Here is a 24,773-nt window from a genome sequence, read left to right as displayed (position 1 = left end):
AAAATCAAAACCTGATTATGCTACATGAAAGGGGAATTCATGTTATTAAATTGTTTTAGTTACAGAGCATGAAAATAAGCAAGCTTGCAATGGACTTGCTGCTCCTATCTGCTGTTCTTCTCCTGCAATGAAAACTTTTATCTTTCATAGTGTACAGCTGGTTTCTATGGAGCTTGGCAGTTAGTGGCTCCCCAGTCACTGAGTGTGCACAACAGATACATTCCAGGATAGGAGTTACATAGTTATTAAGGCTGAAGGAAGACTAAGTCCATCTAGTTGAACCCATATCCTAACCTAATATGAACTAACATGTTGATCCAGAGGAAGGCAAAAAAAAAACAAAACCCATGAGTAAGCTCCACACTGGGGAAAAAAATTCCTTCCCGACTCCATATACGGCAATCAGACTAGTTCCCTGGATCAACGCCCTATCAAGGAATCTAGTGTATATAACCTGTAATATTATACTTTTCAAGAAAGGCATCCAGTCCCCTCTTAAATTTTAGTAGGGAATCACTCATTACAATATCATACGGTAGAGAGTTCCATAGTCTCACTGCTCTTACAGTAAAGAATCCGCGTCTGTTATTATGCTTAAACCTTCTTTCCTCCAGACATAGAGGATGCCCCCTTGTCCCTGTCTCAGGTTTATGAGTAAAAAGATCATTAGAAAGGTCTTTGTACTGTCCCCTCATATATTTATACATTAAAATAAGATCACCCCTTAGCCTTCGTTTTTCCAAACTAAATAGCCCCAAGTGTAATAACCTATCTTGGTATTGCAGACCCCCCAGTCCTCTAATAACCTTGGTCGCTCTTCTCTGCACCCGCTCTAGTTCAGCTATGTCTTTCTTATACACCGGAGACCAGAACTGTGCACAGTATTCTAAGTGTGGTCGAACTAGTGACTTGTATAGAGGTAAAATTATGTTCTCCTCATGAGCATCTATGCCTCTTTTAATGCATCCCATTATTTTATTTGCCTTTGTAGCAGTTGCCTGACACTAGCCACTAAACGTGAGTTTGACTGTTTTTGACAGTGTTTTAACAATTAAGCACATAATTATACAGCTTATTACTTCTACCCTAGTGCTTGACCTTACATTTATCCTCATTAAAGCTCATTTGCCATTTATCAGCCCAAGCTTCTAGTTTACATAAATCATCCTGTAATATAAAATTGTCCTCCTCTGTACTTATTACCCTGCAGAGTTTAGGGTCATCTGCAAATACTGTAATTCTACTCTGTATGCCCACTACAAGGTTATTAGTAAGAAGCGGGCCTAATACTGCCCCCTGTGGTACCCCACTGTAACCGCGACCCAGTCCGAGTGTGCTCCATTAATAACCACCCTTTGTTTCACATCCTTGAGCCAGCTCTTAACCCACTTACACATATTTTCCCCTATCCCCATTTTATGTATCAACCTTTTGTATGGCACCGTATCAAACGCTTTTGAAAGGTCCATATACACTACGTCCACTGGGTTCCCTTGGTCCAGTCCGGAACTTACCTCTTCATAGAAGCTGATCAAATTAGTCTGACATGAACGGTCCCTAGTAAACCCGTGCTGATACTGGGTCATAAGGTTATTCCTCTTCAGATACTCCAGTATAGCATCCCTTAGAAAACCCTCCATGTTTTTACCCACAGTAGAGGTTAAGCTTACTGGCCTATAATTTCCGAGTTCAGTTTTTGTCCCCTTTTTGAATATTGGCACCACATTTGCTATACGCCAGTCCTGAGGTACAGACCCTGTTATTATGGACTCTTTAAAGATTAAAAATAATGGTCTATCAAGGACTGTACTTAATTCCTGCAGTACTCAGGGTGTATCCCATCCGGGCCCAGAGATTTGTCAATTTTAGTGATTTTTAGACGCCGCCATACTTCCTGCTGGGTTAAGCAGGTGACATTTAATGGGGAATTTTTGTTATCACCGATCATATTGTCTGCTATGGGATTTTCTTGTGTAAATACTGATGAAAAAAGTCATTTAGCGTATTGGCTTTTTCCTCATCCTCATCCACCATTTCACCCAGAATATTTTTAAGGTTAACTCCTAATATCCCAGCCACCTCTCCAATCCATTGATTTCTATAAGGCAGTTGTAAATCTTGCAGAAATCACCATGTGATTGCATAGCTAAAAAAGGCCCCGGAGTATGAACCCCAATAAATGCATGAACTGTCAAGGTGGGTATATGAAACATGCTGATTAGATTTAATTGATATTCTACAAAACTGACCAGCATGTACCGTATTTTTCTGACCATAAGACGCACTTTTTTCCTCCAAATTTGGGAGGAAAGTGTGGGAGCGTCTTATGGTAGGGATGTAGCATGTGGGGAGGGGGGCAGCAGCGAGTGGGATCGCACTGTTATCCCTTTTCAGGAGGCAGAAAAATGTCCCCACTGCTGGGAATCAGTGCTGGGGAAACCATGTGGTCCCGATGATTAAGTGCAGTGAATATTCATTAGCTACTCCCCTATCAGCTGAGCGGTGAGCCGGGAGCAGCAAATGAATACTGCACTTAAGCAGGGACACACATGGTTTCCTCAGCGCTGATTCCTGCAGCAGCTGGGGAGATCCGTGTGTCCGGGGGAGGAGGAGGCAGCAGCAGCAGGGTCCGGGGGAGAGGAGATCGCTGCGTACCTTCCTGGGCTGGAGCTGAGTGCTGTGCAGTGTGCACAAGGAGGACCTGTGATGATGTCAGAAGTGGGCCGGCTGGAGCATCACATGGCAGCACAGAGCCCTCCCTCTTCTTGACATCATCACAGGTCCTTCAGACTCCCCACTAGAATCTGCAGGCTTCCACTTATAACCTGTGCTGTGGAGAGGCAACAAGAGGGAGGGCTCTGTGTGTGCAGTCATGGGATGCTTTTACCTCACCACAGGCTGGCTGCCACAATTAAGCGGTTAGTCTTTCCAAAACACAATAAAGCACTCTGCCACTCCTTTAGTGAACTATAACTCCCAGCATGTCATAGGATCTGCAGGACATGCTGGGAGTTATAGTTCTGCCATGGGATTTTAAAGCAGCATTCCAGTGTTATTTTGCAGTGCTTGAGTGGTGCTTTCAATATAAGCCCTGTGCCCCCATTCTTATACTCACCCTCCAGCATCTTCATATAGTACTTCACAGACACCACACTGGTCCCGCAGCTTCCAACATAATAACATACTATTATATATAATAACACCACATATAATAGTATGTTATTAAATATTTTACCACATTTTTTTGCTTGAAATATTTTTTTCCCTATTTTCCACCTCTAAAACCTGGGTGCGCCTTATAGTCCGGTGCGTCTTATAGTCCGAAAAATACGGTATATTTTTGGAACATTAAACTCTAGATTATTGGCTAAACCCAAGTAATCTGAGAATCACTTCTCTCATAACTTGTGATTTAATACAGTGCTTTAACAACAACTTCTATTAGCTGCTGCTTTATGGTACATGCAGGATTCGCCCATACTAGTGTAAATACGTGAGTAGACTGACCTGGCTGATGTTTACATATGACCCATAGGGTTGGTATTATCAGTAAGCCCAGGATGAGTTCCCGGATGTGCAGTTGATTGTTCTGCCGATACGGCAGAAACTTTTTCTTCTTCTCTTCTTTTAAGGCAGGCTGCTTTGGGATTCAAATTTCTTTCTGTAACAGAAAACAAATATATTGTCTATATGTGTATTGTGTCTACTTTATATTTGTGTACCCCAAATATAGACACTATCTCACCTCTAACTTGCTGTTCTAGATTCAGAATCACTGCTACAGCCTGGTGTAGAATTAGCAGTTTTGTCTGTGGTTTTTCACTCTTCAAATGTAGTTGACACATGCGTCCAAGTTCTTTGAAAGCTTCATTAATGTCTCTGACGCGCAATCGTTCCCTTGCATTATTTGCCATCCTCCTTTCCTTTTCTCTTTCCACCTTTTGTTCAGGATTTAAGTCTTCATCATCATTAATACTGCTGTGGTAAGAAACAGTGAAAGAAAATTTCCTTGAATATGTTAAATAGCAGCAACCTGCATATAGCACATAGCAACAGTCACCTGCATATGGACAGTCTGCACTGTCTGATTACACGAAAACCCGGCATTTTATCAAGAGCAATTAAAAACCCAGGACTTTAATCAGAAATCGATGACTACTGTTACATTCTCTGTACTGTTCAGTTGAGTACATAATAATAATGTTCGCAAAGAAACATTACACAAGTCCAGATGGTGACTACAGAGAATGCCAATTTAAAATTTTAATAGAATTTACAATGTATTAATTATGTTTCCTTGTAGTCAGGCAGTCTTCTTAATAACTCCATTGGGAGCACCAGCAGCTTGCGAAGGCTTTCCTCTTCACAACCTAAGCACATCTTTAGTTGTTTGCATGTCCACATGGGGATTTAGTGCATTCTTCTTCATCTCCCAATTTACAAAATATCTTTCTCTGCCTGGAAAGCACCAATACTCTATTAAACAAACAGCATAGGCTGCCATTTCAACCAGTTAAAATAATAAAAAGCCTATGTTTTCTAGCTGTAACTTCACTCATCTTATTTACACTCAATATATAAACTAAACCCAAGATATCTACAAAATTCATTACTCATTGTCCTATATAGCTTGGCCCTCAAGTTTAGCTCTAAATTACCTTGTTCTGCCTCTTGAAGTTTTTAGATCAGATTGAGATGTTTCATCGTCTGACTTCATGTCGTCTGAAGAGCCATGATCGAGGAGATTTTCATCCTTTTCTTTACGCTCAGACTTCACTTCAATAAGGGGCGGCATAACAGGTTGGTTAGTCAATCCACCAGACAATGCTGCCACAAAACAAGCAAGTAATGCAAATGTAACCAAATTCTAAGCCGGTGTTTATAATAATGTAATACACAGCAAAGCTAGAAAATTAGGGAATAAATAAAGCTTATACAGCATATAAAATCACGAGAACCCCACAAAAAGAATTAACATCTATGACACCTTTGTTCAGATTATTTTTTTATCGTTCATTTGCTTCCTAACTAGTCTTCATTAACAATCTTCAACTGCAAATTTAAGTCCATTGTTTAAAGGTACCTTCACACTAAGCGACGATAACGATAGCGATCCGTGACGTTGCAGCGTCCTGGATAGCGATATCGTTGTGTTTGACACGCAGCAGCGATCTGGATCCCGCTGTGATATCGCTGGTCATTGCTGAAAGTTCAGAACTTTATTTGGTCGTCAGATCGGCGTGTATCGTCGTGTTTGACAGCAAAAGCAACAATGCCAGCAATGTTTTACAAAGGTAACCAGGGTAAATATCGGGTTACTAAGCGCAGGGCCGCGCTTAGTAACCCGATATTTACCCTGGTTACCATTGTAAAAGTAAAAAAAACAAACAGTACATACTCACCTTCTGCTGTCTGTCACACGTCCCCCGCCGTCAGCTTCCCGCACTGACTGTGAGTGCCGGCCGTAAAGTAAAAGCAGAGCACAGCGGTGACATCACCGCTGTGCTGTGCCTTACGGCCGGCACTCACAGTCAGTGCAGGAAGCAGACGCCGGGGGACGTTACAGACACCGGAATGTAAGTATGTACTGTTTTTTTTTTACATTTACGCTGGTAACCAGGGTAAACATCGGGTTACTAAGCGCGGCCCTGCGCTTAGTAACCCGATGTTTACCCTGGTTACCCGGGGACTTCGGCATAGTTGGTCGCTGGAGAGCTGTCTGTGTGACAGCTCTCCAGCGACCACACAGCGACGCTGCAGCGATCGGCATCGTTGTTGATATCGCTGCAGCGTCGCTTAGTGTGAAGGTACCTTTAAGGTATGTGCAGCCAATCAGTAATTGCTGCGGGTTTGACGCTGTGTACTTATTCAGCCTCAAACCCGCAGCGGCCAGCTGTTACTGCATATTGGATGGGAGAAAAAAGAAATCCCATGCCCACTATGCGTCTACAGACGTCCATGGCTCACCAGGGTGTTGTACAAACATCTACACTGAACAGGGAAAAAAGTATCTAAAGTTTTATGGAGAGCAGAGAAAACAGGCTATAAATGATGAGGCACACACAAGGACAGACGAAACGTCCAATTGTGGAAATGTGCTGATACATGAAAGTTAACACAACAGTACCCTGGATACACACAAGGCTCCTTTCCAGCCTATATTACTAGGAAAGAGACTGAAATATGTATCAGTCTGCAAACTGCATATCTTCGGATCTGAATATTAATGAATTAATGAATGAGGACTGCAGAGGTGGTTATTTTTAATTACCGGTAACTAAAGGTAACCACTAATCGAGCATGTAAGAATTATTTTTTCCATATCAATTTATAGGCTGCTACACGAAGCTGAAAAAAATACACATTATGTGGGGTTGTATTCATTCTGCAGTGCTGCACCACTACCACTTTGTTTCTTAAAGGGGTTTCCCATTTCAGGAAAGGGGGTCCAAAATCCTGTAAAATGCCTAAATTATCAAATGCAACAGGTACTCACATTCATGGCTTCAAGCCACGGCTCCAGTTTCAGTGCTTTAGCGGTAGGAGTGACGCCATGTCAACAGTCTGCATCACTACTGCAGCCATTCATTGAGCTCAGCGGCTCATGAACTCTACCTCAGTGGTGAAGTGCGCCATCAATGTGATATCACCATGCAGCCAAAACAATAAAACTGGACAACCAGTGGGGCTTTAGCGCTGAACCCAGGGAGGGAGAGTACTGCTGTGTTTGATATCTTAGGAATTTCATAGCGTTTGCAGCCCACTTTCCTGAAAATGGACAACGCCTTTAAGGAGTGGTAATGGCGAAGTGTAGACGCATGAATACAACCACAGAAAATGCATAATACATAAGAGACAACCCAATTAACCTTACGCTTAAACAAGTTGTCCACTACTTGGCCAACTTCTTCTCATACCCCACGCTTGGCCCCAATAAAATAAAAAAGCTCATATTCTCCTCCCGTGCCAGCGGTGTCGGCACTCGCGCTCTCCGGGGCTCCTGTGCTGTTGTTGTGACACGTGACCTCAACACCCAATCAGCATCAGTGTCATTGTCTCCACCTTCAGATAAATTGAACATGAAGAGTAAGTCAGATCAGCAGCAGCCTGGACTTCCTCTACATGCTCGATTTGTCCTAAGGTGGGGACAGTGACGCCGATGTTGATTGGGCACCGGGGTCACGTGTCTCAACAACCGCACGAGAGCCCCGGGGCCATGAGTGCTGACACCGCAGGAAGGGCGCCAAGTTTTTTTGTTTTTTTTATCCGGGCCAAAAATTTTGACAAATAAAGGGTTTGTCCAACACTTGGACAACCACTTAAGGTTAAGTATATAGAATACATTATGCCACCTAATAAGATAATGTGACATATTGCTCTGTTTTGACAGAGACACAGTATCTGCTGAGACAGAACGAAGCCCTTCCATACTTATCAATAAGTAAGAAAAAGATAGTCTTTCAAAAGGTTGCTAAAAAGTGGCCAAAGGGTTTGGTGTTAGAAATAGCACAACAAATATGGCCTGTAAAATATTACCAAAAATCTTTATATAAAAGCACCATCGGGAAAAAAAAGACCAGTTAATGTGAACAACGGTGACTTTCCACTATCCCTCTACATCAGATCTTAATGTCAACCACACAGTTCGTTTACTCAGTTCATGCAAATTTTTCTGATTAAATGGGTTTTTTGGTGGCAAACCAATTCACATCAGTGTTAAAGGATCACCCAGCTGCTAATATAACGGCAGGGTAAGATGCTGTAGATATGTTACCTCTGTAATTGTCTTGGGGTTTGTGGTTTATTTCTGTGCTTGAAGCAGACACTGTGCTGGACAGAGCTGCATGGTCATTGTTGAGGCTCACAGACTCTTCTCTCTGATTTCCCAACTATAGCAGGGAAAGAACATACAATTGTAATCAGAGCGGTAACCACACATCAGAAGATCAGGTCTCTTTGGACATATAAAATTATACAGGAAAAAAGATCGATCTAATGAAATAAATAATTGAGGTGTGCCTTTCAGCACTCACAAAGAAGCCGGTGTCAAGCATATCGCCACTAAATGCAAGCAAAACCCATGCACATCCACATCAGTGCTGTAAACTACTGCATAACTACTTACACCGATCATTTAAGAATTTAAAGAATTAATTTACAGTTTTTTTCTAAATTCATTCATCTAATTTAAAATGGAAAAAAGTGTATTTATTTCCATGTATGTATGTATGATGGACATGATTTTAGTAAGCTAGTAATTTATAATATTTAACAGGATACTATGCAAGAATAAAAAAATTTGTATTCCCCCTGCCAACATGTGGCTCAGACATTCAGACAATCAGTGAACGAAGGATAATTTTATTTAGAACATGACAGACATATCAAATTATTGGCTAAAGGTAAGAAGCTGAATATAACATTTCTAAACAATTTTAATAAGGTTAGAATCCTTAACTTCAAAGACATTGATCATGTTAGATTACAATTCATGGTAAATTTAACTCTGACACCAGAATTACACAAACAATAGACCAGCAGATAACATGTGCCTGCTGATTAAAATGAAACACAAGCTATTATATGTATTTCCCCTATTTTATTACTTTTCAAATCAGATTTCATGAGTTCTTTCTACGGGTTCATTCAGACGAGTGTATGTTTCGTTCATATGCACAACGGACAGAATACGAACAGCACACAAACCAAAAGAAGTGAATGGGGTAATTCAGCAGAAAAAAATAAACAAACATAGAATGCACTATTCTGATCCATTTTTCGAATCAGACTCTCTCATTAAATTTAATGGGTGCTTTAAAAAACAAATTAAAAAAAATAAAACATTAGATAACGGACAGCATCCAAGTGGAATACTCTTTTACTGATCCAATTACAATTTACAAAACTGTATTTGGTCTTTTATTTTTTTTTACAAAAAAATAAGGCATATGAAGAGCAGATAAAAAAATCTTCTGCTTGTTCGGGATGAAAAACTAATAGTGATGAGCGAATATACTCGTTACTCGCGATTTCTCGAGCATGCTCAGGGGTCCTCCGAGTATTTAGGGCTCAGAGTTTTAGTTTTTCTTGCCGCAGCTGAATGATTTACATCTGATAGCCAGCATAAGTACATGTGGGGGTTGCCTGGTTGCTAGGGAATCCCCACACGTACTTATACTGGCCAACAGATGTAAATCATTCAGCTGCGGCGCTAAAAACTAAATCTCCGAGCACTAAAAAATACTCGGAGGACCCCCAAGCGTGCTCGAGAAATCTCGAGTAACGAGTATATTCGCTCATCACTAAAAACTAACTATTACATACACTCGTCTGAGCCAGCCTAACTTGTCATTTTTCTATGAGCCTGCTTTCTGACTCTGCAAGTAGAACACATGGAAATATTGTCAAAAACTCAAGCTTATGTCCGCCTTCACACAATCCAATTTTCAGGGGGTTTAAATTATTATTTTTTTTTGTTCTGCGCATGTTTTTAGGATTTCTGAAGCCCAAAATAGTAATAAAAAAGAAACATCCTGTGTATGTAGACTTTAAAATAATTACCTATATTTGAAATATCTAGTCACACCGTAATGAACATTTACAGATTTGGCAATTTTACATGAGTCGTCTTCCTCCCACATAATTGTAAAATATTCATCATACTATGAGAGTATTTTTGGCCTATTAATATTGTAATGGAGCAAATCTGTTTTAACAGTCATGAAAAGGAGAGGTAAGATGGTTTCCAAGACAAACATTATAATATCCAGGATTCAAAGTGTCCTTTGACATGCTTTCAATTTCCCAGGTTTTCCCAGGTTCCCAAATTTGTATTTTTATTTATGGAGATGGTTAACAACTTTCCCATTACGTCACTTTACTCAAAGAGCCAAGCTTAATCAAATTAGCAGGACTTCCTTTCTGTCTATCTGTAACTAGATTGCACTTGCAAATGGCTCTTGCATGTTTCCCTGAAGAATGTAACTTTCACAACCAGTGTTGTCCTTTTTAACTTGCACTAAGCCTTTGCTTTGTTCTGTTCTTTCAACGACTCTAGTGTCAATCTCACTTGCAGGGCTTCACAATGCCCAAAGGGTTAAAGCCATTAAGATGCAATGTCCACACACAACAGGTGTACAAACAGCCCTTTGTCTGGGCAGAGTGGCCTTCTCAGCAAGGCCTGATAGGATGGCGCTTTAATTGTACAGCTCATTACCATACAGCTGACAGTCTGCTATTTGACTAGAGAAGGCTGTTGCTCCAAGGCGCTCTTGTATACAGATCCATGATTAGAGACCTCGCTCCCCAATAAAACCAGACTACAACAAACAGACCTACACAGGCCTTTGAACTGCTCACAGATTCTGCTGTAATTTTCATGAACAGTCAACCAGCAACTGCTTTCATAACAGAAGCTTATACAAAAGTGCCCTTGTCTGGGCAGTTCCACCACATGGAGCGGGCACAAATTACACAAGTGATAGGTGTTACAATGGCGTCTATTACTGTGGGGGCAGCCCTTGATCAGAAAAACCTACAGCGTAAAAAGTACAATACAATGTAGGAGAACTCAAACTAACATGAGTCACAAATATGACATCTTCATCCCAGAGGCAAAACAGGCAAATTCAACCTAAATAGTTTACAATGGAAAATCAGTTTAAAAAATCCCAAGGAGTGAATAATTTCAAAAGAATACTCCATATTAACATATTAGCTATTTTATAGTTCCTTCACCAACAGCTGAAAAAGACGACACTTAAAAATTAATACTTTATTCATTATCAAAAAGTCTCAAAGTCCTCAACTAGTGTGGACGCCATCTATCAGCTAGAGATGGCTCACGTTATGTCTCCTCTTCATGGGTCTCTAAATGTGTTTACTTCAAAGAAAAAACAAGTAACACACAACCAGGCCCTGAAAGAGAACTGCTTAAGGTAGGTTTTGTTAAATGTATTTAACCCCTTCCCGACCTTTGACGCATATGCTGCGTCATGAAAGTCGGTGCCAATCCGACCTGTGACGCAGCGTATGCGTCATGGAGGGATCGCGCTCCTGCAGATCGGGTGAAAGGGTTAACTCCAATTTCACCCGATCACCAGGAACAGGGGGAGTGGTGCTTCAGCCCAGGGGGGTGGCTTCACCCCCTCGTGGCTACGATCGCTCTGATTGGCTGTTGAAAGTGAAACTGCCAATCAGAGCGATTTGTAATATTTCACCTAAAAAAACGGTGAAATATTACAATCCAGCCATGGCCGATGCTGCAATATCATCGGCCATGGCTGGAAAACCTAATCTGTCCCCCCCCACACCCACCGATCTCCTCCCCCGTCCTCCGTTATGTGGTCCACCCCCCTAAGTCGTCCTGTCCGCTCCCCCCGTCGTCCTGTCCGCTCCCCCCGTGCTCCGATCCCCCCTCCCTGTGCTCCGGTCCCCCCCCCGTGATCCGATCACCCCCCTTTCATACTTACCGGGCCTCCCGGTGTCCGTCCGGCTTCTCCATGGGCGCCGCCATCTTGCAAAATGGCGGGCGCATGCGCACTGCGCCCGCCGGCTGGCAGATTCGTTTCAGATGTATTTTGATCACTGCGATATAGCCTATCACAGTGATCAAAATAAAAAAAATAGTAAATGACCCCCCTTTATCACCCCCATAGGGACAATAATAAAAACAAATAAATTTTTTTTTTTTCTTCTACTAGGGTTAGGGTTAGAACTAGGGTTAGAATTAGGGGTAGGGGTAGGGTTAGGGTTAGGGCATGTGCACACAGTGCGGATTTGGCTGCGAATCCGCAGCGGATTGCCGCGGATCCGCAGCGGATTGGCCGCGGATCCGCAGCGGATTGGCCGCGGATCCGCAGCGGATTGGCCGCGGATCCGCAGCGGATTGGCCGCTGCGAATTCGTAGCAGTTTTCCATCAGGTTTACAGTACCATTTACACCTATGGAAAACCAAATCCGCTGTGCCCATGGTGCGGAAAATACCATGCGGAAACGCGGTGTTGTATTTTCCGCAGCATGTCAATTTTGTGTGGATTCCGCAGCGTTTTACACCTGTTCCTCAATAGGAATCCGCAGGTGAAATCCGCACAAAAAAACACTGGAAATCCGCTGTAAATCCGTAGGTAAAGCGCAGTGCCTTTTACCTGCGGATTTTTCAAAAATGGTGCGGAAAAATCTCACACGAATCCACAAAGTGGGCACATAGCCTTAGGGTTAGGGTTGGAATTAGAGTTAGGGTACCGTCTCACAGTGGCACTTTGATCGCTACGACGGTACGATCCGTGACGTTCCAGCGATATCCATACGATATCGCTGTGTCTGACACGCAGCAGCGATCAGGGACCCTGCTGAGAATCGTACGTCGTAGCAGATCGTTTGGAACTTTCTTTCATCGCTGGATCTCCCGCTGTCATCGCTGGATCGTTGTGACAGCGATCCAGCGATGCGTTCGCTTGTAACCAGGGTAAACATCGGGTTACTAAGCGCAGGGCCGCGCTTAGTAACCCGATGTTTACCGTGGTTACCAGCGTAAAAGTAAAAAAAAAAAACCGTACATACTCACATTTCGGTGTCCTTCAGGTCCCTTGCCGTCTGCTTCCCGCTCTAACTGTCTGCCGGCCGGAAAGTGAGAGCACAGCACAGCAGTGACGTCACCGCTGCGCTCTGCTCTCACTGTACGGCGGCACTCAGTCAGAGCGGGAAGCAGACGGCAAGGGACCTGAAGGACACCGAAATGTGAGTATGTACGGTTTGTTTTTTTTTACTTTTACGCTGGTAACCACGGTAAACATCGGGTTACTAAGCGCGGCCCTGCGCTTAGTAACCCGATGTTTACCCTGGTTACCCGGGACCTTGGCATCGTTGGTCGCTGGAGAGCGGTCTGTGTGACAGCTCCCCAGCGACCACACAACGACTTTCCAACGATCACGGCCAGGTCGTATCGCTGGTCGTGATCGTTGGTAAATCGTTATGTGAGACGGTACCCTTAGGGTTGGAATTAGGGCTAGGGTTGGAAATAGGGTTAAGATTAGGCTTGTGGTTAGGGTTAAGGATAGGGTTAGGGTTGTGTTGGGGTTACAGTTGTGGGTAGGGTTGGGATTAGGGTTAGGATTAGGGTTGGATTTAGGGTTACGGGTGTGTTGGGGTTAGCGTTGTGGTTAGGGGTGTGTTGGGGGTTAGGGTTGTGATTAGGGTTATGGTTACAGTTGGGATTAGGGTTAGGGGTGTGTTGAAGTTAGAATTGAGGGGTTTCCACTGTTTAGGCACATCAGGGGTCTCCAAACGCAACATGGCGCCACCATTGATTCCAGCCAATCTTGCGTTCAAAAAGTCAAATGGTGCGCCCTCCCTTCCAAGCCCCGACGTGCGCCCAAACAGTGGTTTACCCCCACATATGGGATACCAGCGTACTCAGGACAAACTGGGCAACAACTATTGGGGTCCAATTTCTCCTGTTACCCTTGCAAAAATAAAAAATTACTTGCTAAAACATAATTTTTGAGGAAAGAACAATTATTTTTTATTTTCACGGCTCTACGTTATAAACTTATGTGAAGCACTTGGGGGTTGAAAGTGCTCACCACACATCTAGATAAGATCCTTTTGGGGTCTAGTTTCCAAAATGGGGTCACTTGTGGGGGGTTTCTACTGTTTAGGCACATCAGGGGCTCTGCAAATGCAACGTGACGCCCGCAGACCATTCCATCAAAGTCTGCATTTCAAATGTCACTACTTCCCTTCCAAGCCCTGACGTGCGCCCAAACAGTGGTTTACCCCCACATATGGGATACCAGCGTACTCAGGACAAACTGGGCAACAACTATTGGGGTCCAATTTCTCCTGTTACCCTTGCAAAAATAAAAAATTACTTGCTAAAACATAATTTTTGAGGAAAGAACAATTATTTTTTATTTTCACGGCTCTACGTTATAAACTTATGTGAAGCACTTGGGGGTTGAAAGTGCTCACCACACATCTAGATAAGATCCTTTTGGGGTCTAGTTTCCAAAATGGGGTCACTTGTGGGGGGTTTCTACTGTTTAGGCACATCAGGGGCTCTGCAAATGCAACGTGACGCCCGCAGACCATTCCATCAAAGTCTGCATTTCAAATGTCACTACTTCCCTTCCAAGCCCTGACGTGCGCCCAAACAGTGGTTTACCCCCACATATGGGGTACCAGCATACTCACAACAAACTGGGCAACAAATATTGGGGTCCAATTTCTCCTGTTACCCTTGTGAAAATAAACAATTGCTTGCTAAAACATCTTTTTTGAGGAAAGAAAAATGATTTTTTATTTTCACGGCTCTGCGTTGTAAACTTCTGTGAAGCACTTGGGGGTTAAATGTGCTCACCACACATCTAGATAAGTTCCTTGGGGGGTCTAGTTTCCAAAATGGGGTCACTTGTGGGGGGTTTCTACTGTTTAGGCACATCAGGGGCTCTGCAAACGTAACATGATTCCCGCAGACCATTCCATCAAAGTCTGCATTCCAAATCGTCACTACTTCCCTTCCGAGCCCCGGCATGTGCCCAAACAGTGGTTTACCCCCACATATGGGGTATCAGCGTACTCAGGAGAAACTGCACAACAACTTTTGGGGTCAAATTTTTCCTGTTACCCTTGGGAAAATTAAAAAATTCTGGGCTAAAAAAATATTTTTGAGGAAAGAAAACACATTTATTATTTTCACGGCTCTGCGTTATAAACTTCTGTGAAGCACTTGGGGGTTCAAAGTGCTCACCACACATCTAGATAAGTTCCCTTGGGGGTCTAGTTTCCAAAGTGGGGTCACTTGTGGGGAGTTCCTACTGTTTAGGCACATCAGGGGCTCTGCAAACGCAACGTGACGCCCGCAGAGCATTCCATTAAAGTCTGCATTTCAAAACGTCACTACTTCCCTTCCAATCCCCAACGTGTGCCAAAACAGTGGTTTACCCCCACATATGGGGTATCAGCGTACTCAGGAGAAACTGCAAAACAACTTTTGGGGTCCAATTTCTCCTGTTACCCTTGGGAAAATAAAAAATTGTGGGTTAAAAAATAATTTTTGAGGAAAGAAAAATAATTTTTTATTTTCATGGCTCTGCGTTATAAACTTCTGTGAAGCATTTGGGGGTTCAAAGTGCTCACCACACATCTAGATTAGTTCCTTGGGAGGTCTAGTTTCCAAAATGGGGTCACTTGTGCGGGAGCTCCAATGTTTAGGCACACAGGGGCTCTCCAAACGCAACATGGTGTCCGCTAATGATTGAAGCTAATTTTCCATTCAAAAAGCCAAATGGCGTGCCTTCCCTTCCGAGCCCTGCCGTGCGCCCAAACAGTGGTTTACCCCCACATATGGGGTATCATCGTACTCAGGACAAACTGGACAACAACATTTGGGGTCCAATTTCTCCTATTATCCTTGGGAAAATAAAAAACTCCGGGCTAAAAATCATTTTTGAGGAAAGAAAAATAATTTTTTATTATCATGGCTCTGCGTTATAAACTTCTGTGAAGCACCTGGGGGTTTTAAGTGCTCACTATGCATCTAGATTAGTTCCTTGGGGGGTCTAGTTTCCAAAATGGGGTCACCTGTGGGGGAGCTCCAATGTTTAGGCACACAGGGGCTCTCCAAACGCGACATGGTGTCCACTAACGATTGGAGCTAATTTTCCATTCAAAAAGTCAAATGGCGCGCCTTCCCTTCCGAGCCTTGCCGTGCACCCAAACAGTGGTTTACCCCCACATATGAGGTAACGGCGTACTCAGAAGAAATTGCCCAACAAATTTTAGGATCCATTTTATCCTGTTGCCCATGTGAAAATGAAAAAATTGAGGCTAAAAGAATTTTGTGTGAAAAAAAAGTACTTTTTCATTTTTACGGATCAATTTGTGAAGCACCTGAGGGTTTAAAGTGCTCACTATGCATCTAGATAAGTTCCTTGGGGGGTCTAGTTTCCAAAATGGGGTCACTTGTGGGGGAGCTCCAATGTTTAGGCACACAGGGGCTCTCCAAACCTGACATGGTGTCCGCTAACGATGGAGATAATTTTTCATTCAAAAAGTCAAATGGCGCTCCTTCCCTTCCGAGCCTTACCATGTGCCCAAACAGTAGTTTACCCCCACATATGAGGTATTGGCGTACTCAGGAGAAATTGCCCAACAAATTTTAGGATCCATTTTATCCTGTTTCCCATGTGAAAATAAAAAAATTTAGGCTAAAAGAAATTTTGTGTGAAAAAAAATGTACTTTTTCATTTTTAGGATTAATTTGTGAAGCACCTGGGGGTTTAAAGTGCTCACTATGCTTCTAGATAAGTTCCTTGGGGGGTCTAGTTTCCAAAATGGGGTCACTTGTGGGGGAGCTCCAATGTTTAGGCACATGGGGGCTCTCCAAACGCGACATGGTGTCCGCTAAAGATTGGAGCCAATTTTTTATTCAAAAAGTCAAATGGCGCTCCTTCCCTTCCGAGCCCTGCCGTGCGCCCAAACAGTGGTTTACCCCCACATATGAGGTATCAGCGTACTCAGGACAAATTGGACAACAACATTCGTGGTCCAGTTTCTCCTTTTACCCTTGGGAAAATAAAAAAATTGTTGCGAAAAGATCATTTTTGTGACTAAAAAGTTAAATGTTAATTTTTTCCCTCCATGTTGCTTCTGCTGCTGTGAAACACCTGAAGGGTTAATAAACTTCTTGAATGTGGTTTTGAGCACCTTGAGGGGTGCAGTTTTTAGAATGGTGTCACTTTTGGGCATTTTCAGCCATATAGAACCCTCAAACTGACTTCAAATGTGAGGTGGTCCCTAAAAAAAATGGTTTTGTAAATTTTGTTGTAAAAATGAGAAATCACTGGTCAAATTTTAACCCTTATAACTTCCTAGCAAAAAAAAAAATTTGTTTCCAAAATTGTGCTGATGTAAAGTAGACATGTGGGAAATGTTATTTATTAACTATTTTGTGTCACATAACTCTCTGGTTTAACAGAATAAAAATTCAAAATGTGAAAATTGCAAAATTTTCAAATTTTTCGCCAAATTTCCGTTTTTTTCACAAATAAACTCAGAAATTATCGACCTAAATTTACCACTAACATGAAGCCCAATATGTCACGAAAAAACAATCTCAGAACCGCAAGGATCCGTTGAAGCGTTCCTGAGTTATTACCTCATAAAGGGACACTGGTCAGAATTGCAAAAAATGGCAAGGTCATTAAGGCCAAAATAGGCTGGGTCATGAAGGGGTTAAACATGATGATGACAGTGTATTGAAAAAATATCTGTCTAAAAAAAATGTAAATCTTGCAATTTTCACACTATCCACTAAACCCACCATCAGACTCACCCTTAATGTCCTCCACAGAAGACATTTCAGCAGTCATTATCATCACAGCCAGTATTATGACAGGTAACCCCTTTATATACAGAAGTCACAGGATCCACCATTTTCAAAAGGTGATGGTCCGTTTACCCCATCCTCATTTCCCAGGTTATAACATTCTTTAAGGGTATGTTCCCACGGTCAGTAAACGCTGCGGGTTGCACGCTGCGTACATCTGCAGCATCCAACCCGCAGCGGCCAGATGTTACAGCATAGTGGATGGGATTTGAAGAAATCCTCAGAAAAACATCACATATTTGGTACTGCTGTGTTAGTAACGACCCATAGTAGCAAACTATATGGTGACGTTTATTAAAAAAAACAACAACCCATAAATAAGTGATTGAACACGCATATGAATTCCTAAACGGTACCAATAAAAATAACATCTCGCTACACAAAAAACAAACACTACACAGTTATGTAAACTGAAAAAAAAAAGAGTTCCGGCCAACTGATCGTTGAGGGAAAGTTGATCAGGCATGTCCGATTTCAAACTGCCGATCAAATAGTTGTCCCAGAGATAAGCAGTCAGCAGAGATGTCTGTAGCTGGTTTTCTTGTTGGGAAAACAGGAGCACTCAGCCAAACAAGCACTCCTGCAAATGGGAGAGACAGCCGGGATGGTTAGTGGCCAAACAATTGATTGTTCAGTTGACAGCAATCCGTATGGCCGGCTTTACTCTACATCTGCAGGTCTATTACAGGCCCGCAGCTAGAGAGCACCCCCATGTCACGTCACAGGTGGGGCTTACGATGTGACACCATCAGACTGTTAGCGGTGCCAACATGCTCTGCAGCTGCATGCCTCTGATAGGCTTACGGCTGTAGAGTAAATGCTGTGCAAATGCAAAGTCAGCCATGGAGGTGGACATTACTGATGTATGGGGTCCACATACAGGGACACAATATCCCTTTATCTGGTCCCATACATTAATAATATCCCTTAATATGGCCCCATACAATAATAATGACTCACCATATGGGTGCCACTTAGGGGTACATTTTTGATGTATGAGAGGTTACATAGGAAAACATTATTACAGTATTGGTCCACATAGGGGGACAATATTACTGAATGGTGCCATACAGGGAGACATGATATTGACAATGTTCAAAAATAAAACCGAATTCTAAAAATAGGTAATTTTTGGATGACATATACCCGTTAATGAGCATCAGAGAACCAGAGCCTTACAATGATTTCTATAATGCTAGGCTATTATCTGCAATTTAAACAAAAATTTTGCAGATTTTGTAAAGCAAAAAAAAACGATAAAACAAAACAAGAAAAACTAAATGCAATTTTCATGCGTGTACAGAGAAAAACTTTTTTTTTCCTTTTTTTAAGTTGTCATAATTGCAGAATTTCCTGACTTTATCACCAAGCTTTTATTTTTGGTGTATTAAATATTTCTTTATTTTAAGACAACCTTTCACAGATGCCATTTTTTTAAGGCTTTTTTTCTCCAGTTCTGCTAGAATTCAGAGTTGTGCATGCAAGTCACAAACATTCTGCTGACTCAATATCTGCAGAGCGCCAAGCCTCCTCTGGCATTAATCAATACAAAAATAGGAGTTTCATTGCATGGGTTTTGAAAGCCGAGAAGTTGCATTAAAGCCTTCTATCACCAAGCACAATGCCAAGTGTTAGATGGAGTGGTGAAAAGCATGTCGCCACTGGGCTGCGTTGCGGCAAAAACACCTTCTGTGGAGGGATGGTTTATACTGCACGTCAGATGGAGAAGTCTGGGTTTGGCAAATGCCAGGAGAATGATACTAATAACGATAATGCTATGGAGCTGTTCTTCAGTTGTTTGCTTAGTCCCTTCAATTCTAGTAAAGGGAAATCTTAATGCTTCAGCATACAAATACATTTTAGAATTTTAGACAATTTGCGGCCAACTATGTGGGAACAGTTTTGGGAACGCTCTTTTCTGTTCCAGCCTCACTGATCCTCAGTGTATAAAGCAAGGTGTATGAAGGCATGGCTGGGTTAATTTGGTTTGGTTATAAGAATGTAGAATGTATAAGTAAAGGCCCCGTCTCACATAGCGAGATCGCTAGCGAGATCGCTGCTGAGTCACAAGTTTTGTGACGCAACAGCGACCTCAGTAGCGATCTCGCTATGTTTGACACGTACCAGCGACCCGGCCCCTGCTGTGAGATCGCTGGTCGTGTCGGAATGGCCTGGACCTTTTTTTGGTCGTTGAGGTCCCGCTGACATCGCTGAATCGGTGTGTGTGACACGGATTCAGCGAGGTCTTCACTGGTAACCAGGGTAAACATCGGGTTACTAAGCGCAGGGCTGCGCTTAGTATCCCGATGTTTACCCTGGTTACCATCGTAAATGTAAAAAAAAAACAAACACTACATACTCACATTCCGGTGTCCGTCAGGTCCCTTGTCGTCTGCTTCCCGCACTGACTGACTGCCGGCCGTAAAGTGAAAGCACAGCACAGCGGTGACGTCACCGCTCTGCTGTTAGGGCCGGCGCTCAGTCAGTGCAGGAAGCGGACGCCGGGGGACGCGAAGGTGAGTATGTACTGTTTGTTATTTTACATTTTACACTGGTAACCAGGGTAAACATCGGGTTACTAAGCACGGCCCTGCGCTTAGCAACCCGATGTTTACCCTGATTACCCGGGGACCTCGGCATCGTTGGTCGCTGGAGAGCGGTCTGTGTGACAGCTCCCCAGCGACGCTGCAGCGATCGGCATCGTTGTCTGTATCGCTGCAGCGTCGCTATGTGTGACGGGGCCTTAAGCCAGCAAGGGCAGGGTCCTCTATCTCTGTACCGGTCTACCTTTGTTAGCTTGTCTACTGTAAGTGATATTTGTATTTTGATGAAACCCCCTTCTCATGTACAACACCATGGAATCAATGATGCTATATAAATAAATAATAATAATAATAAGAAGAATGTGACTGGCCAAAAAAAGCCTTGACCCCAACCCCATCAAACACCTTTGGAATTAACTCGAATGGAGATTGAGAGCAAGTCCTTCTAATCCAATCTCAACATGTCACATTCCAAAATCTTGTAGTAAAGGTACCTTCACACGAAACGACGCTGCAGCGATAGCGACAACGATGCCGATCGCTGCAGCGTTGCTGTTTGATCGCTGGAGAGCTGTCACACAGACCGCTCTCCAGCGACCAACGATGCCGAGGTCCCCGGGTAACCAGGGTAAACATCGGGTTGCTAAGCGCAGGGCCGCGCTTAGTAACCCGATGTTTACCCTGGTTACCAGCGTAAAATGTGAAAAAAACAAACAGTACATACTTACATTCGCGTCCCCCGGCATCCGCTTCCTGTACTGACTGACTGACTGAGCGCCGGCAGTAGTAGGGCACAGCGGTGACGTCACCGCTGTGCTTTCACTTTCACTTTGCGGCGCTCAGTCAGTGTGGGAAGCAGACGGCGGGGGATGCGAATGTAAGTATGCACTGTTTGTTTTTTTTACATTTTACACTGGTAACCAGGGTAAACATCGGGTTACTAAGCGCGGCCCTGCGCTTAGTAACCCGATGTTTACCCTGGTTACCAGTGTAAAATATCGCTGGTATCGTTGCTTTTGCTGTCAAACACAACGATACACGGCGATCGGACGACCAAATAAAGTTCTGAACTTTATTCAGCGACCAGCGACATCACAGCAGGATCCTGATCGCTGCTGCGTGTCAAACTAAACGATATCGCTAGCCAGGACGCTGCAACGTCACGGATCGCTAGCGATATCGTTACAAAGTCGTTTCGTGTGAAGGTACCTTAAGCCTTTTCAGAAGAGTGGAAGCTACTAACGCTACAAAGGGAATCCATATTATTGCCTATTTATTTAGAATCATTATTGAATGTCACAGAAGCTCCTGCAGATGTAATGGGTCTGTGTCCCAATACATTTGTACATATATGTATATTTTGTACAGTAATTAGAAAAATATATTAAACAGTACTTTCTATCATTTAGGGATTGAATAAAAGATTTGTGTAAACTAATTGATTAGTGGAAGAAAATGCACCGATGTTCCCAGCATCTTCTGCCAAGATGATCTACTTTTGCTAAATTTAATTTAAGCACAATGTAACTTAAAAAATGCAACATGAGAAGACATTAGGAAAAAATAAGCTTCACTTCTCAGAATTCAAATATGTTGCCTGTAAAGCTACTTAAAAAACGAATCACAAATTACATAAAAGATATCTGACTGCTTATCTGGCGGTATCAGGATTTACACGCATGCACTTCATGAGCTCGGCATACAAGGGACAGCCATCCTTTTACTATCGCATGCATTCCTTAGTTTATTTTTAAGAATAAACTACTTTTACCGGTGCCAATAAATTTGGTTCCAGGCTTCTATTGTGTATACACGGACCCAGATCTTAGTCTCACACATCAAATTTTCATACAGTAGAATTAAACTGTGCAGGCAAAAATAATTGTGAAATCTACTTTTCACTTATTCTTCCGGTTTCCACCCTCAAACTCTTCCAATACCTTTAACAAAGATGGAATGAATTATTTTACACGGGTTTGGTATTAATCTAAAATTGTTTCCTTTCCAGTGTTACTTCCACTACAGCTGTGCTCTGTCCCTTTTCATTTTTGTAAGAATTAGAGGGGAGTGGGGGGCTGGGGGAGGGGGCCGAGTTAAAAATTTTAGGCCTGCACAAACCGACATTCACATTCAAGCTGCATACTGCCAGCATCTGCTATTGAAGTCTAGTTCCAATTTACAATAAACAGCTTTTCCAGACCAGAACGCTAGAAATTCAGTCCCTCTTGACTGCTTTTCCTATTCAATCTCTCTGCACAGTATTTCAAGGAGAAAAATGTTCTGCCAATTATTACACATCTGGAAAAAATGCATGTATAAGCTAAAATATACTCTGCAGAAAGTGTCTGCTTTCGGCGCATGGCAAAGCAGGATTTTATGGGCCACTGACAAGGTCAGAGTGTGCAAGCTATTCATTTTTAGTCTTCACTTCTGGCTAAATGTGCACCTCAAATTTGAAGTTAGTAGCAGGTGTCCCCACGTAATCTTGTCAGTGTGTCTAAAAAGATAGCAATGCAAGTTATTAATAAACTTAATGCATTCCTAAACTATGAAGCATTTTTCTTCCATGCTTGCATAGTAGTCAAAAGTTACACAACAAGATCAGCCATATTTACTGTAAAATACCAAAACACTAGACTTACCATTGATGTCTGTCGACTGTTTGGTACTAGTCCAGCTGTCCCATAATTTGAAGTCAGGCTTACAATGGGTCCATTGTGTGTCGCCCCCAGTAAACTGTGTATATCAGCGGGCATGCTTGTGGAGGGTCCGACTGCATGGTTCCGCAGTACGTGTATTGCATCATCAAGCCGATCTAGACGATCCTCCATTCGAGACTGCTGGAAAGGCAATAAAAGGCCAAGACTATTGCCAGCTGTTTACTTTAATAGATTACATTTTTTATTATACCACGCTAACTGCCCAGCAATGCCACTTCAAGCATCATAAGGAACAAACTAGAAATGGAAGACATTGTGGAACTCTATTCCAAAACGTGCACTTCATGTCTGTTTATAATGGAGGTCGTGTATGGGAGCAATCCTTTCTACACAAAAAACGTGGGGAGAAAACAAAAGCTAAAGAAGACACAATATCTACTTATATAAAACATGCAAATAATAGTAGCCACTATCATTAAATATTTAGAAATGAAAGATCTACTTTGTAGTGTTACAGAGTATTCACCACATTATTTCGCTCAGCTTAGAGGGCAAACATACATTTAAGGCTCCCTTCACATAGTGTTTCTGGATTCGTTTTGGAACAGGAAAGGTTTCCCAAACATTAACAGCAAACGTGTGCGACTGTAACATACATGTCGCATAGGCTCCCCCATTATAGAAAAGTGTCTTTATAAATTGCCACATTATTGAGTTCGACAACTTTTCACTACAGCTTAAAAAAAAAAACGCAGATGCAAATCCCCCAAACCAAGATGGACTAAAAGGACGTTGTTCTGGCACATGTCAGTTGTAATTATAAACCAGAAACGCCATGTGAATAGAGTGTAAAACGATTTCCAAATGTTATACGGAATTTAGTGCATGCAACTGTGTAAAAGTTTTTCTTTACAAATCCAAATTATCTAACATGAATGGAGCAGAAAAGCCTTCAGATGGGAACCCAGGTAATATTCCTGGCTTTAGTCAAGGTCACTATTTCCACAAGGTACAATACAAGGCTTTCAGTTAGCGCTACATTAACACTGGCAATATCAGTGATGTCCTGCAGGTGTCTGGCCCCCATCTACTCTGGTGTTAGGCGGCCACTAAAACCTAATCATTGCGTAAGGCCAATATTAGGTAGAGCATAAGTATGGCTTATTAGCATCGCTGCATAAATGTTTTGATTGTTTTATTTGGAGTCTAACCTCTTGCTACAATATAAGCCCTTCGGATCATTTTTTGAGCCAAAGTGATTCCAGAAAGAACAGAAAATATAAAGCAAGGACTTCGTGTTCCTCCATCCTGCTGGATGGACTTTAGCGAAAGAAAAAAAAGACTCAATGTGAGTTTCCAGCCGACATGGAGCAGATGTAATTAGCCATCAATGGAATGTCCATGTATTTTTCTATGTCCACAGGCCACAATGGACAACTTTTTAGGGCATTGATTAAATATATTGTAGACTTGGAGCGGATAGATCATTAGTGTTTGCAGATTTATAGACCAGTTTTGACAATAATGCAGTATTTTACATCAGTGACCATGAAAGATTGTCCTCTGCGATCTGCACCAAACTGCAAACATCTTACAATATCATGTTTTCTATGGCTATACAACTCTTGCCTATACAACATATACCTAGGTACACATAGATATGCATGCAGTTACTAAAAAGCTACACAAAAGGATTGCAAAATAGGGTGTTTAGTAGTAAAAAAAAAAAAATCTAACATGCAAAGCGTGGGAAAAGTAAACTGAGAAAGGAATACACGGTCACAAAGAGGAGGCACCGGCTGAAGAGAAATACTACTACCTCACAGACATCCTTTAAGAATGACATAGCATCTTGCAAATGCTCGTGGAGTTGCTGTTCAACGCGATTTTTCTGGCAAAGTCAAGACAGAACAAGAAGCAGAGCAAAAGTTATGATAAATTAAAGGGCAAAGGAGGAAATAAGTGAAGTGCTAATCTGCTTGAAATGTTAGTCAAGTTAATGCAGAAGTCTGTAGAGAAAGGCAAAAAAAAAATCTACAGATGGAAAAAATCTCCATGGTGTGTAAAAACAAACTTCAAAATAAATGGTGAAGAATAAGACCTAGTACTCTGCCAAGCCTATCAAACAAAGTAGGGGAAATATTGAGGAATGATTATTCAGAAAAGTATGATGTTTTATGA

General features: G+C 42.3%; 1 protein-coding gene across 11 annotated transcripts in view; it reads right to left on the bottom strand.

Moving 5' to 3' along the window:
* TCF12 (transcription factor 12) overlaps positions 1 to 24,773 on the bottom strand; it is a 358,827-nt gene that overhangs the window by 2,710 nt on the left and 331,344 nt on the right. For 3 of the 11 annotated variants that reach the window (XM_077263806.1, XM_077263814.1, XM_077263816.1), the window contains 6 exons: positions 24,412 to 24,483; positions 22,575 to 22,772; positions 7,775 to 7,889; positions 4,659 to 4,827; positions 3,746 to 3,978; positions 3,508 to 3,661 (listed from right to left, as the gene is read on the bottom strand). In XM_077263806.1, coding sequence (XP_077119921.1) covers positions 3,519 to 3,661; positions 3,746 to 3,978; positions 4,659 to 4,827; positions 7,775 to 7,889; positions 22,575 to 22,772; positions 24,412 to 24,483 — 930 coding nt within the window. In that variant the 3' untranslated portion in view covers positions 3,508 to 3,518. The remainder of the gene's footprint in view (positions 1 to 3,507; positions 3,662 to 3,745; positions 3,979 to 4,658; positions 4,828 to 7,774; positions 7,890 to 22,574; positions 22,773 to 24,411; positions 24,484 to 24,773) is intronic. The other 8 variants (XM_077263810.1, XM_077263815.1, XM_077263808.1 and 5 more) reach the window with 7 other exon arrangements.

The sequence above is a fragment of the Ranitomeya variabilis genome, chromosome 5, assembly GCF_051348905.1.
Source record: "Ranitomeya variabilis isolate aRanVar5 chromosome 5, aRanVar5.hap1, whole genome shotgun sequence".
NCBI lineage: Eukaryota > Metazoa > Chordata > Amphibia > Anura > Dendrobatidae > Ranitomeya > Ranitomeya variabilis.
Note: the sequence above shows the minus strand (reverse complement) of the source record. Positions and strands in the feature narration are given on the sequence as shown.